This window comes from Saccoglossus kowalevskii, chromosome 1, assembly GCF_978046115.1.
Source record: "Saccoglossus kowalevskii chromosome 1, keSacKowa6.1, whole genome shotgun sequence".
NCBI lineage: Eukaryota > Metazoa > Hemichordata > Enteropneusta > Harrimaniidae > Saccoglossus > Saccoglossus kowalevskii.
Window position 1 is genome coordinate 31,431,729 of NC_140641.1, and position 15,426 is coordinate 31,447,154.

General features: G+C 36.9%; 1 protein-coding gene across 1 annotated transcript; it reads right to left on the reverse strand.

Moving 5' to 3' along the window:
- Positions 1–459: 459 nt before the first annotated feature.
- LOC102800755 (uncharacterized) lies at positions 460–1,266 on the reverse strand. Its single transcript, XM_006812161.2, has one exon. The coding sequence runs from the start codon at positions 1,264–1,266 to the stop codon at positions 460–462; it is 807 nt and encodes a 268-aa protein (XP_006812224.1).
- Positions 1,267–15,426: the final 14,160 nt, after the last annotated feature.

Consider the following 15,426-nt stretch of genomic DNA (forward strand, 5'->3'; position numbering starts at 1 on the left):
GCTGAGATCATGGTTGAGTGAATATATTAATAGCGTCTGCTTTATCTTGACTTGCTGCGTCTCGGCCATGACCTACATTGTGGCCAATCTTGTTGTAGTCGTCGGGCAAATGTTGCATTTATATCATACGCCTAACATTATGGTGATACGATTGTTCAATATTTCTGTACATTCAGATTGAAATAAAAAAAATCATTTAAATATTAATTAATATTTTTAATTAATTGACGTGAACTTGGAATGTGTTATATACTCTATTCGTTTTGTGATTTGTAACTTTACATTGAAATGAGCGTTTACGATAAATGATAATGTTATCTTGTGCTACGATATACATCACTAAGAAATTGTATCTGATACTATGTAGTATTGAATATTATTGATTGCTTTTGCTAACTAAACACAGGCAATTTTAATGTTTTAGTATATCCAAAATAACCCGTATGTAGACAACAGGGTTCATTTCATTAGTTTCACTAATTCATCATAGATAGGTTTAGATTGTTCAATGAGCTTGACCATTTCAATTGGCAGATCGCTGGGTAGTGGCCTGTTGTTTTCATCCTTTTTCTGCACAATGAAATGGGTAGATTCCGTTGCTGTCTTATAAACCGCGTCATAAACAGGCGATCCCATTATATGTTCATTAACAAATGGATCACCATTCCCGGGCTTCCATTTCAACATCGAGTTGGAGAAAGGAATGCCTACATCGCTACAAAATTTTTGTAATGTAGCTGCAGGTGCGGCTGCGAGGTCATCTCCGTCAACTATTATGGGTTTTTGGCCAAGTTCATCTTTTACGTACTTAGCAACGCTCAACACGGCGTCTAATGGTACCAATTTCGATGTGGTCGTGATGGGATCTTTCAACCAATCAACTATGCTACTCAAACCATTGACTTTCTCATAAAGAGATGGAATGGCTTTATCCGGTCGTCTTATAATGAATGCATGGATGAATCCTCGCGGAAAGTACTGCATGTCATTCACGATAGATACCGGAATATCTTTAGCCAAAACAGTGTCGTAGCCTTCGTAGTCGGCCTCCAGTCTTCTCTGGACCTCCGCCTTCGTTAAATCAGACATACAAGGAAAGTCAGGGTCAATAACCCTATCTGCAGCGAACAAATCGACAAAAATATATGGTTCGTGAAACGCTTTGATTGTTGGTTGAGCCGCCAAACACATTTCCAAAATGGTTGATCGTGTTCGGGGGTGAGCCCATATCATTATTCGTTTGGTGGTTTTCTTTGTTTCGGCCATTATTCTGAAATGATACAAAAGAAAAGTGTGATAAAACAAAACCATTCGACCGTTAATATACATTTATCTCTATATCTCCAAATTTCATGTATTTGAATTATTAGGTTATTTTAACTTTTGATAAATTTCAGATATTCTTAGTATCTATGTCATTTATTCCATATCTGCTTCCAGTACCTTCAAAGGACACACAAGTGTTATTCTAGGATTTTAATGCGTTGCTAGCTTGGTTTTTGTATTGTATGTTTATGTCTACAACATATATTGGTCACTAGAAAAAATATACAAGGCTGATGATTTTTGTTAAAGGTGTATATTTGCGTTGGAAAGGTTATTACAGGCAATACTAAACGAATCTTTTTTTACCCTTGTCCGTGTCATAGTATATAATTTAGAATTCCAATAGACTACGTTGTAATAGTTATGTTATGTTTTTATATTGCACTGGGTTATCTTTACGTGCAATTATCGATTCAAGCAAAAATCGGAGGAGTGATCTGGCTTAACCAGAAGCCCCCGATTGAAGGCACTAACATTGGCATTTTGTATAGTTAACGGTATCATGTCCACACGAACGTACCTGGTGGTCGTTCCATTTATGACATTTATCCTGTGAATTCACTCCTTAAACTTTTTTTTATTGCTGTATTGAAACTGCATGGTAAGTGGAGTTAACGGAAAAAATACCTTAAAGTTGATCGTTACATACTTTCAGTATTTACAGGACATGTTAGATGATTTTACGCTTTAGAATTTAAAGAGATAACGTTATGCAGGTTTTCGGGAAGGTTTGCACAGTATAATCATGAAGTCACCCAATGGCCAGATTTATATTTCTTCAGTCCGGCGATGCGCTGTATTGCTTTGTGCCAGGGTTTCTTACGCATCATTTAAGACGTCTGTTGATTTATTGAACGAGGCCTTTTTGACCCCAGTATTTTACTTCCTTATTTATTTATTTATTTATGCAAGGGCAAATCACACGTTGCTGTATTTGTTTTCAATTTCCCATCGCAAATCGCGATATTAAATTGAGATATAAACTACAGTATGCGGTATGGATATATTATTGACATACCCGGTATTGTATGTAGTATTGACATACCCGGTATTGTATGTAGTATTGACATACCCGGTATTGTGTGTAGTATTGACATACCCGGTATTGTGTGTAGTATTGACATACCCGGTATTGTATGTAGTATTGACATACCCGGTATTGTGTGTAGTATTGACATACCCGGTATTGTGTGTAGTATTGACATACCCGGTATTGTATGCAGTATTGACATACCCGGTATTGTATGTAGTATTGACATACCCGGTATTGTATGTAGTATTGACATACCCGGTATTGTGTGTAGTATTGACATACCCGGTATTGTGTGTAGTATTGACATACCCGGTATTGTGTGTAGTATTGACATACCCGGTATTGTATGTAGTATTGACATACCCGGTATTGTGTGTAGTATTGACATACCCGGTATTGTGTGTAGTATTGACATACCCGGTATTGTATGTAGTATTGACATACCCGGTATTGTGTGTAGTATTGACATACCCGGTATTGTGTGTAGTATTGACATACCCGGTATTGTATGTAGTATTGACATACCCGGTATTGTGTGTAGTATTGACATACCCGGTATTGTATGTAGTATTGACATACCCGGTATTGTATGTAGTATTGACATACCCGGTATTGTATGTAGTATTGACATACCCGGTATTGTATGTAGTATTGACATACCCGGTATTGTGTGTAGTATTGACATACCCGGTATTGTATGTAGTATTGACATACCCGGTATTGTATGTAGTATTGACATACCCGGTATTGTATGTAGTATTGACATTAGCGTGTTTACAAAGTCCAAACATTTTATTGAAGGCTTTTTTTTACTCCTCGTTTAAGTTTAGCTCAGCTAAATCAAAATGTAGACAAGATATAATTGACACTGAACCAAGTAACACCACGGTAGATTTTCTCCGTACATAGTTAGACAGGTTGGCATTGCAGACAGGACAAAATCCGTGAAATCCAGCCACTCCGTCTATAAATAGTACTGAGTTTGCAGATTTGCATGTTTGTTCGTCAACTACCTCCTCGTATGATATCTAAATATAGTTCAACCAATATCATGTGTGTGTAAAAGTCACGAACTGTCGCGTACATTGTACTGTGACACGAATAACATGATAATAAATCAATGACTGCATTATATATGTCATGGCCAACATATTTTAGACATACGATATCATGTTATGCCCTACATATTCTTTGGTACAAGTACGAAACAGTAAAAGTCGCAGTAATTGTCACACTGTGGGCAGTACTTCTATTGAAAATGTATGTAGCAATGTGTGGTAAAATGGATGTAGTTTTTTGAGACGCCTGGCAAAACGTCAAATTTTGAAGTAATCCTTAAAAAAAAAAATCAGTGAAGAGTGACACGTACCCCCCGAATAAGATTCATTTCAATGTTAAGTATGTTTCATTAGCAAAAAAAAATCGAATTAAATTCGGTCAGAACAACAGTATGAACATTTACCCTGTTGCCAGACTTAAATTTCAACCATTTTACGATTAAAATATAATAGTCACTAACCTTTGTGCGATATATGTGTATACGTTGAGACGAGAAAATCGTAACAGTTCTGGCCACTAGAAGCTTCTACCACAAATAAAAGAAGAGGATGTCAGAGAAGACGGCTATCAGATGGTAGTCATGTGAGCCAGACACACTGATTGGCCAAAATATTCGAAATGAAGTTATCTAGGGTGAAAAGGGCGGAGCCTTATCAAGTACGGCTGACAGATCCCCCACCGTCTGGCCAAGTGATTTAAACATAGTGAATTATTATCCCAGGCACGTTACTTTGGCATGCACTGAAGCATATAGAATGTGAGCACCCGAATGTTAACTTTGTGCCCACACTCAAGCTGAGTAGAATGAGCTATGTCCTAAATTTGTAGGAGGAGATACATTTGGCGCGAAGCAATTCGAAAATCAGTTTTTTAGCTGTTGCTATGGCAACAGTGGACAAAAAAGGTCACAGAAGAATTAATGAGTGACGGCACGGGAAGTCACACACACATACATACACACAAAGTGATTTTAAGGGCAATCCTAGCGGAGCAGAACACCAATAAGAGAAGACACTGTTTACACGCACACACAGACACAAGTGATTGTAAGGGCAATCTTAGTAGAGCGGATCGCCAATAATCTGCTCTTAATTTTTACCTTGAATTAACCACCCATTCCCTCAAAGAGTTATTTATCCCTCAATATGAGCCATAAATTATACCCTCTTGCATGCAGACATGCTGCCCCAAATATGTGTCTGAATTATACTCCCCCATACAGAGATATACTAATTTTATGTCCCTAATACATGTAGTTACACTGCTTCCTATATACATCTGTCACCGTAACGCCAATTTGTGGTATTGCACTGGGTATTTTTTATTCTACCCTATTAGTAAATGCGAATTCCAAATATGGAACGATTGCGCGAGTAAGCTCCCCTAATAATAAAAAAATAAACATTGCAGCCCCCAGAGTTTGACCGCGTGGGTCGATAGTCCCGCTGTACTGTCTTCGTGCATGCTTTTCGTTATCCTCGTAATAACCTCATATTATGTGTCCGAACATATTAAGCGCTCCCAATATGTGATGTGAACTATAGAAGTTGAGAATGGAAAAATTGAAATTATGTCGCAAACATAGCAGGTGCAGTCAATGGAACTGTTCATCAAAAAAGCTGTTCCATGAAAATGTTTTGAAAACAGGGAAAAACCTCTATTGCTTGAAAGCGGGTGAATATTTTGCAATTTTCGAAAGACATGGCATATTGTGTGCAATTTCTTGAGGGTAGGGACAATCAAACAAATCCGGCGGGTAGTTGAGACATTGGCTAAGGCTTGTTAAGAACAGTTTCAATATCTACTCTTTAGTCTAAATTGACCAGGTTAACTTTATAGACTTGAAATATGTGAATTGATAACATTCTTATTGATAATTTATAAAATATTATTGTAAGACGACCAATATCATAAGATATTAAGCCATGATTATTTCAAAAGTTCAATTGGCTTGCATTTTCCAATCAAATTTTCATTGCAACAATTTATTTATAACACCAATATCAGATACAACGTATCCACTGAGTTACAGAGAACCGCGCTCGATTCAACTGACACTACTGGCAGCACGTAGGCCATCGTTGCAACATTGTGACACAATTTAACATAATGTACTAAAATGTTGATTGCTATCAGATTGTCATCATTTGATTGGCTAATACGAATCTTTTCTCGCGCTGATTGGCCAGTGCTAAGTCGGTCTAACCTATAGTGAAAATTATTACCCAGCTTTATTACACTGAACTGCCATGATTTTATCAAACAATAACACAGGGGTCAACAAATAACACAGGTCAAAAAATATCGCGTGATTGTGGATGGAATATTGCAGTATATTACCGCAGCTGAAACAAAAGAACAATATGAATATAACAGTTGTGCATATTATAATGCGTATATTACTTTACCCGTGCTACATATGCGCACGATAGAAACGACGTCGTTCGGATCGAAAGCGAGGCTACCGTAAAACTACTTAACATAAAAACGCGACAGCATGACATAAATGCAGGACTGCATAATATAAAAAAACAGAGAAACATAACATAAATGCAAGACTGCGTATAATAAAATTGGAATTAAGTATTATAAGAAAGGACTACATAACATAAAGACAAGACTGCATAGAATAAATACAAAGCATCACATAAGACACCGTTCCATAATTTTCTCCTAACTTCCTGTATTCATATAATTTATTATGTATAAGTATTTTAACTTAAATCAATTTTAGATATTCCCCGTTTCCATGTCATTTATTACATATTTGCTTCCGATGCCTTCACATGACAAAGAAGTTCTTTTTATGGTTGTTTAAAACTGTTTTAATATTTTTACTGTATTTATGTCAACAACATACATTGGTACAGATTACTAGAAAAACAAGTACGCGGCTGATGATTTTTGGTAAAGGGACAGGTTTGCCTTGAAAAGGTTTATTACAGACGATTTAATTAAAACTAACGAGTTTACCTTTGTCCGTAGCATTTATAGGGATAACATTATGCAGGTTTACGGGCAGTTTTACCCAGTATAAGAGTGACATCACGCAATGGCTTAAGTTGTATTTCCCAGTCAGGTGATGCACTGTATTGCTCTGTTTTATGGTTTCATACGAATCATACGATCAGGCAACTGGCAATAGACATATAAATCTGTTGATTTATTGAATGAAACTTTTGACCCCGATGTTTAACTGCCTTATTTATTTATGCAAAGTCAAATCACACATTCCTATATTTGTAGTCAATTTCCCACCGGAATACACGCTAAACATACACGTTTTTAAAAATCGATATTAAATTGAGAAATAAGCCACTGTGCCAGTATCTGCCATGGATATAATATGGCCATACCTGATATTAGCGTGTTTACAAAGTCTAAACGTTTTATTAAAGGCTCGTTTAGGTTTAGCCATGCTAAATCAAAAGTTATCACTCTAATGCCTGTGAACAAGATATAATTGACACTGAACCAAGTAACATCGCGATAGCTTTTTCTCGTACATAGACATGTTGGTATTGCAGACCAGACACAAACCGTACTAGCCACGGTTCTGTGTTTGCAGAGTTGCATGTGTGTTTGTCAAGTATCATGCTATTTAAATATGGTTTAACCTACATTATCTGTGTCTAAAGGGCACAACCGGTCGCGAATAACAAGACAAAACAATAAATCAAAGACTGCATTATCCATATAGCGTCATGTCCTACATATTTTTTGGTACAAGTACGGAACAGTAAAAGTCGCAGTAATTGTCACGCTGTGGGGATTACTTCCATTGAAAATATACGTAGAGAAGTGTCGTCAAATGGATGTAGTTTTTGAGACACATAGCCTGACAAAATAACAAATTACATTGAATATCAGCATTCGCATTGCAAATAATCCAACCAGTGTAAAGTGACATCTACCCCCCGATTGAACCGAATGAGAACTATTTCACTATTACTAGATACATTGTGGCATCAGTCCAATCAACTCAGTCAAACTTATTTAATAACACAAAAAGAATGTGTGAATATTCACCCCGTTGCCAGACTTAAAATTCAACTCTTTTACGGCACAAAATATAGACTCATAACCTTGTGCGAAATATATATGTATATTCGTTTAGATGAGAAAAGTTCTGGCCACCGGAAGCTTCCTCCGCAATGTGAAGGACGTTAGATTAGACGGCTATCAGATGGTAGTCATGTGACTAAGGCAGTTACTCTGATTGGCCGAAAGCATAGGCGTATATATACAAACATTGACCCCCTAAATATTCGAAATGAACATTATCTAGGGTGAAAATGGTGGAGCCTCATTAAGTAGGAATATACCCAGTTTGATCTATTCATACAACTGTCATCTGCTGACAGACCCCCGCCGCCTGGCCAAGTGATTCAGTGATTTAGGTAGTGAGTCATTACCCCAAGCACGTTACTTTGACATGCACTAAAGCATATGCATGTCGTATGTGATCAACACAATACGCAGGACACAGTGGCAATGTAATGTTATGTATGACGCAATATGGAAAAGACTTTATGTGTTTAAAAATGTGTTCGGGTAACGTATGTTGCATATAGTTTGCAGAATGGGACAAAACGTTTTAAAATTTAAAAACGACACATTAATTAACTTAATTAATGGAAAATCATGTTTTGGCAAAATTCGCCCCATCATACATATCATGTATTCATAAACTTCTTACTACTTTATCTACAGAAGCTCACAAAGTTATTAAATAACAGTTCAAAATGTAGAATATAGACGTTCATGCAAAATATATAATTTAACACCACAAAAATGCGTCTTACATAGCATATAGTCATAAACTTCTTACTATGTGTTGCAAATACTTCATTTACAGAGAAAGGATTTACCATTTCGTGAAATTATGAACGATGTTGTCTCCGCTATAATTGAAATGGGAGGTTACTTAAAGAAGACGATTGAGGGCGTGAGTTGGGCTCCGATAGTTGGGCCCCCATTGCGTGTAGGGCTCATACCACTAATTGAATTTCCATAGACGACAATGTTAACATATGACGAGATTGCTATATGAAAATGATGAAGAAAGTTGAAAACAAGGCTCAAAAATGGGAAATCAACATGCCAGTAATCAACCATATGAAAAAAACAGCTCAAACTCTTACAAATCTCAGGTAAACAAGACACACCTACTGTATTTGAATTGCACCTAGAGAAATCACTGGAAAAACACCAAGATTAGAACATCCAAATACACACAGAATAAACCCACAGGTACACAGCCGCTAAGTTGTAAACAAAAGACCACATGTTGGTTTTACCTTTGACCCAGGTGATTACGCCCTCAAACACCTGACAAAAAAAATATTTAAAAAAATTCATTGGTTCTTGCAAGGCATTTAATTTGACTACGAGCAGCCATTGGTTAATTAGTGGCATGAGACCTGTACACGGTCGGGCCATGTCGGGGCTCAATCAACGAGGGAGTTCAACCCCGAAGGTATATTTAAGCCAAACGCGTATACACGTCCATTTTTGCTGGCTCGAGCCGTAAGACTCCAATAAAAAGCTGTCGTGTGAACGTAGCAATTATTATTAAGTATTTACATCTTTATACGATGTGAACATACTTTTATACGATGTGAACATACATTCATACGATGTGAACATACATTTATACGATATGAATATGTCAATATACGATATGAATGTTATTATATGAAGTGATAGTACATTATAATATGTGAACATAGCGTTATACGATGTGAACATAGCGCTATACGACGTGAACATAGCGTTACACGATGTGAACATAGCGTTATACGATGTGAACATAGTTTATAAGATGTGAACATAGCGTTATACGATGTGAACATAGCGTTACACGATGTGAACATAGCGTTATATGATGTGAACATAGTTTATAAGATGTGAACATAGCGTTATACGATGTGAACATAGCGTTATACGATGTGAACATAGCGTTATACTATGCGAACATAGCTTTATACGTTAAGAAAATATCTTTATACGTTAAGAAAATATCGTTATACGATGTGAACATAGTTTATAAGATGTGAACATAGCGTTATACGATGTGTACATAGCGTTGTACGATGTGAACATAGATTTATACGATGTGAACATAGCGTTATACGATGTGAACATAGCGTTATACGATGTGAACATAGCGTTATACGATGCGAACATAGCGTTATACGATGTGAACATAGTTTATAAGATGTGAACATACCGTTATATGATGTGAACATAGCGTTACACGATGTGAACATAGCGTTATACGATGTGAAAATAGTTTATACGATGTGAACATAGTTTATAAGATGTGAACAAAGCGTTATACGATGTGAACATAGCGTTATACGATGTGAACATAGCGTTATACGATGTGAACATAGCTTTATACGATGTGAACATAGTGTTATACGTTGTGAACATAGCGTTATACGATGTGAACATAGCGTTATACGATGTGAACATAACGTTATACTAAGCGAACATACCTTTATACGTTAAGAAAATATCGTTATACGTTAAGAAAATGTCGTTATACGAGGTGAACATAGTTTATAAGATGTGAACATAGCGTTATACGATGTGAACATAGTGTTATACGATGTGAACATAGCGTTATACGATGTGAACATAGCTTTATACGATGTGAACAGGCCTTTATATGATGTGAACATACCTTGATATGATGTATGTATGTCATTATAAGATGCGTGTATGATATTATATGATATGCTGATATACTGTCTTTTCGATGTTTTTATTCCCCAAAGCGACACTCGCACTTGATTATGTCATTTGTTTATAGCTTTATATGATGTGTTAATTCCATTGTACACTTTTATACAATGAAAATATAACTTTATAGGATGATCACATGTCAGTTTATACGATGTGCATGCATCTTTATATATTGTCGTTACACCATTATACGATGTCAGTTCGTCTTTATGTTGTTCTCTAACCGCCGATTCACCGCAAGAGGGTATGCTTTCGGATAGATCGGGGGAAGATCGTTCCAGCACCAAGCAAACGCACGTAAACGCTCTTGGACGGAGCATTTTGTTTGCCTGGCCGATCAATGCAAATCGAAAGTGCCGACCTCTTCTGAAAACAAATTGAAGCTAGGGAGGGGACAAACAAAGCTTCCACAACTCGATCTGTACTTCGATTGAGTCCATTAGAACTGTCTACTGATTCGGAGATCGATTCACAGTTAACCCACGAATTGATTCCAGCACCAAGTTCTCCGATCAACATTGGTCAACAAGATGGACACGCACAGAGAAGACGTACACACGCAAGTAGTTTCGCTGGGTATGGTGACCAACGATTACCACAAGCAAGTAGCTGTTGACCCCACCTAGACACTACTCTGACCACGACGATCGAAAAGAGCGACGGCTCTCAGGGCTTGAACCAAGAATGAAAACTCTTATACAGCACGACCTGGTTTGACAATCAACAGTAATTCCCAAAATAAAGTTTGATTATGCTTACCTTGGAAATAAACACACTTGCCACCCATGAAAGTGTAATTACCAACACAACACTCAGCACCACAGACCGAAGATATAGATCATTAAATATTAAAATAAAATCAATATACTGAATACAAAAAAAACAAACAAACACGTCCTCGTAAGTACACATGACTTGTTATTAGCTTGTGTTGTAATGCAATTAGTGTGGCATTTATACTGCCCCGGGCTCATAATGACACCGCCTATTCAGATTACTGTACTAACAAGTTTGAAAGGGATACTGTGTAGTTTTATAATACATCACACTTAAATTAGGCTATTAACAAAATAAATAAGTATAAAAATATCATCTAAAACAAAAATATCAATAAAACTAAAGAATGTTTAAATATCACACGAGATGATAATTGACAAACAAACCACAGAGTTGGACACACTTATGTATTTTAATAAATTATTAAATAATAAAATGTTATATAACTTTTCTTTTACTATAATAGGGTGTGTCTACATCGCGCGTTAAAATTTGCATATAACATTAGCGCGTAACAAAGATTGTGATGAAGGAAAGAGTGATATAAACAAAGATCAGTGATTACGTGAAATCGATACTAGGAAGGGGGGGGGGGGTAAAAGAAAAGTTATATTACATTTTAATATTTAATAATTTATTAAAATACATAAGTTTGTCCAACTCCCTGTGAACAAACGTACAAATAGGCAAACACAGAACCATTTATAGACGCAGTAACTAGTACGGATTGTGTCTGATCCGCAATGCCAACTATGTCCAACTTGGTTCAGTGTCAATTATATCTTGTCTACAGGCATTAGAGTGATAACTTTTGATATAGCTGGACAAAAACTAAACGAGCCTACAAGGCGGCCACAATATAAATATATATCTATCCCCATCGGGATTTGGATGCAAGATTTTGCACATTTCTATGTAATTTATTATTTATTTTCATGATTGCTGACATGGTCATGGACATTTTCATTATCATTGAAAAAATATGCATATGTTCATTTTGTTCATATGAAAAGTAGCAAAATAGATCAATACTCAACATAGAGTCAAATATTTTTTTCATTTCTCAGTACTGATTTACACGATGAGGTATTGATCAAAAAGTGGAAATGATTTAGTGTCTTTATATTTCATAGCAATAAAGAAATAAATCAGTCAGGCAGTGTCGGCGCATAGTTTGTTACATCTGGAATGAAAATATTTTGTCTAGTCTTATTTCTTCCTCATTAAATTTCATGTAACGATGTGATGTCAAGGCGACTATTTAGGAGTGTATGATCGTTTGGGGAGTTTTGGTATTCAGTACTGACTAGAAAAGTGACATTCCTGTCTTTATTGGCAGTAAAATATGTTATGAATGAACTAACAATTATTTCACCAATGCTAACACAGAAGGTTTTCAGATACAAATGTAGTACCAGGATATATAGTACAGGATCATTTAAATAGGCATTACAAAAAACACTGTATTCTTGTACGATTTTTGCATGGGACAGCACCATCAAACGCTATCACATTAGTTTCATTATTTCAAGCTATGGTATATGTAAATGTGTGAATGTGTTGGGGCAACTATCAAACTGCCTCTGTGAAAAGAAGTTTTCTATACTGTGTATTCTTATGAATCTGGATGATATTCCACCAATCACAAAACGATTGTTATTTCTCTGGTGGTTGTGACATTGACGACAAATAACATGCTCTATTTATATTCCTGCAGACCATACCAGGGGCGTTCAATAAGTAATGTCACTGACCCACTTCCAGTTATCTCATCTAGATAAAATGTTGTATGTGTAATGATTTACATCTCTATGGGCTATGTTGCAAAAACAGCTCTGAACTAATTGTGGTTTCTGATTTACAGGTGTTTGAACTGAGTCAGGTGTGAAATGGAGCCAGTTGAGTGTCGCACAGTGATCCGGTGTTTTGTATTTGAAAGAACGCACACCAAAGGAGCCTTTTGCTGAAATGAAAGAAACTCATGGTGATGATGCCCCGTCATATGTGAAAAGCTGCCATCGGGAATTCAAATATGGCCGGAAATCTGTGGAAACAGCTCCCAAACCTGGTCGCCCCTCTTCTTCCATTGTCCATCAAGTTGAGACAGCCATTTTGGAAGATCGACGCATTACTGTTCGCCAAATAGCCCAAGAGGTCAAAATTAGTACAGGGTCAGTGGATACTATCATTTATGACCATTTGCATATGCATAAGGTGTCTGCCAGACGGATTCCCAGGTTGCTCAGATCTTTCCAGAAGCAATAACGCATCGAGTGCTCGATGATGAATTTGGAGATGTGCCAAAAAGATGAGTCCAATTTTTTCAAAAGACTGATTATACATAATCAAACTTGGATCCATCACTATGATCCAGAGATCAAAGCCTAGTCAACGCAGTGGAAGCACTTGCAGTGGACTCACCACCTCCAAAGAAGGCAAGGGTGCAGCCCTCCGCTGGCAAGGTCATGCTCACAGTCTTCTAGGACCAGGACGTTGATGACAGATTTCCTGGCAAAGGGTACCACAATTACAGGAGTCTATTACGCTTCACTTGCGATGAAATTAAGAGAAGCTATCAAAATCAAGAGGCTGGGCAACATCAGCAAATGTATCCTCCTCTTGCAGGACAACGCTCCGGTCCATAACTCGTATGCTCTAGATCAGAAGCACGGGCGTGTGGCTATGAAATCCTCCCAATCCCCTTACTCTCCTGATCTTGCACCCTCTGACTTTCATCTCTTCCCAGCCATGAATTTGTTTTTGAAAAGAAAGCGTTTCTCAGATGATGCAGCCTTGATTTCTGAAGTTACGACATGGTTGGAAAACCAACCTGGGGTGTTCTACAAAAACGGTGCCCAGAGCTTCTTCAAACAATGGGAGAAATGCATAACTCTGGGTGGTCCCTTTGTAGAGAAAGACTAATAACTGTGCCAAGTTTCATTAATCTCCTGCTATGGGAAATTGGTCAGGGGCATTACTTATTGAATGCCCCTCGTATGCAAGTACTTTACATATATGATCAAAATCTGGTCTATGTTCAGTTAAATTATATTCGTAATATGTTTGTTTTTTAATATTAATGGTTGATATACCTTGCGTGATTTTATCATGAAAAAAGAATAAATCATCCTGTCAGTGGCAGTTCCTCGAATTTGAAGTGGCAAACATGAAAACTGTGCCTATTTTATCAAGCTTTTTGAGGCAATTCAATTTAGAAATCACCATCCTATTTTCCCACGAAATGAAAATTGCCATTTTATCATAGGTGCCGTACGCGAGCGGCGGTTCGAGTTACACACGCAGTACGTGTTTTCATTTCATTTCCCCCTAGCTTAAGACAGAAAACATGTCAGGGAATAATATATAAATGAATTAGAAGCACGTTCGACATAAATGCATACATCCCTACAAGCCAGAGTATGCATCAGATAGGTAAAACAATAGGCTTTGAAATCATAATCCTTGTTAGAAAGAGAATACTTTACAGTCAAAGAATGAGCAGCGGAAAATCAGAAATTGTATCTATATGCTTAATTCTGATTGTCGACTATAATAATCTTGTGGATTCAACGTTGAGTAACATGAAGATCTACAAAGTGTATGTATCCTAACAAATTGATTATATCTGATTTAAAGAATCTAATGTTTTGCTAATAATCAAAAGTATAATAAAAAGACTTGAAGGTATTATTAGGAAAATTAGAATATTAAGGATCTTCTGCTCGGAACACTTTTACGCTGAACTTTACGACGTCTCTTTATTTAGTAAAATTATAGAAGATGAACAATGCAATTGTATCTTACAAACAGAATAAATAGACACAGACAGACAATTACAGCTGGTGCAGTGACATGGGCACTCTAGAAGCCCGTTCGCTAGGATATGCATCCTTATTATTAGCCAGATTATATGCAACAGATTGGTACACAATATGCTTTCAAATCGTCATCATAATTGACAAGAGGACACTTACCAGTCAAAGGTTGTGGTATTAAAAATGGGTAACAGCGACACATATACTGACTTTATCGCTGGGCGATACGATATACCCGAATTGACCCACGATACTCGAATAGAGTGACTAGACTTGATTTAACAACTAGCCGTGACCTCCAAACTAACTAATCATTTGTTGATTAACAAAACAACTCTGTCACTGTAGTTCAGTTTCTTATTTATTAAAATTTATTTGAGGAAACCAACACCCTTCCCTGCACTATCCCATGTACTTTTGTATACATTTATCGTTAAATACTTCATTTCGTATATTCGTTTATTCTGATTACCGCGCAATGTTACACTAATTGGGCGCCTTTCCAACAGGCGCATCCAATCAAACTTGATCATTTGTTTAACGTAAAATACGCACGGGTTGGTGGAGTCGGCACCAACAAACCGTGCGATTCGGACGATGCACTTTCGCACGGTTTGTAGTGAATGCAGGTTTGTGGTGAGAAATCTTGGCTGGTGTAGATGT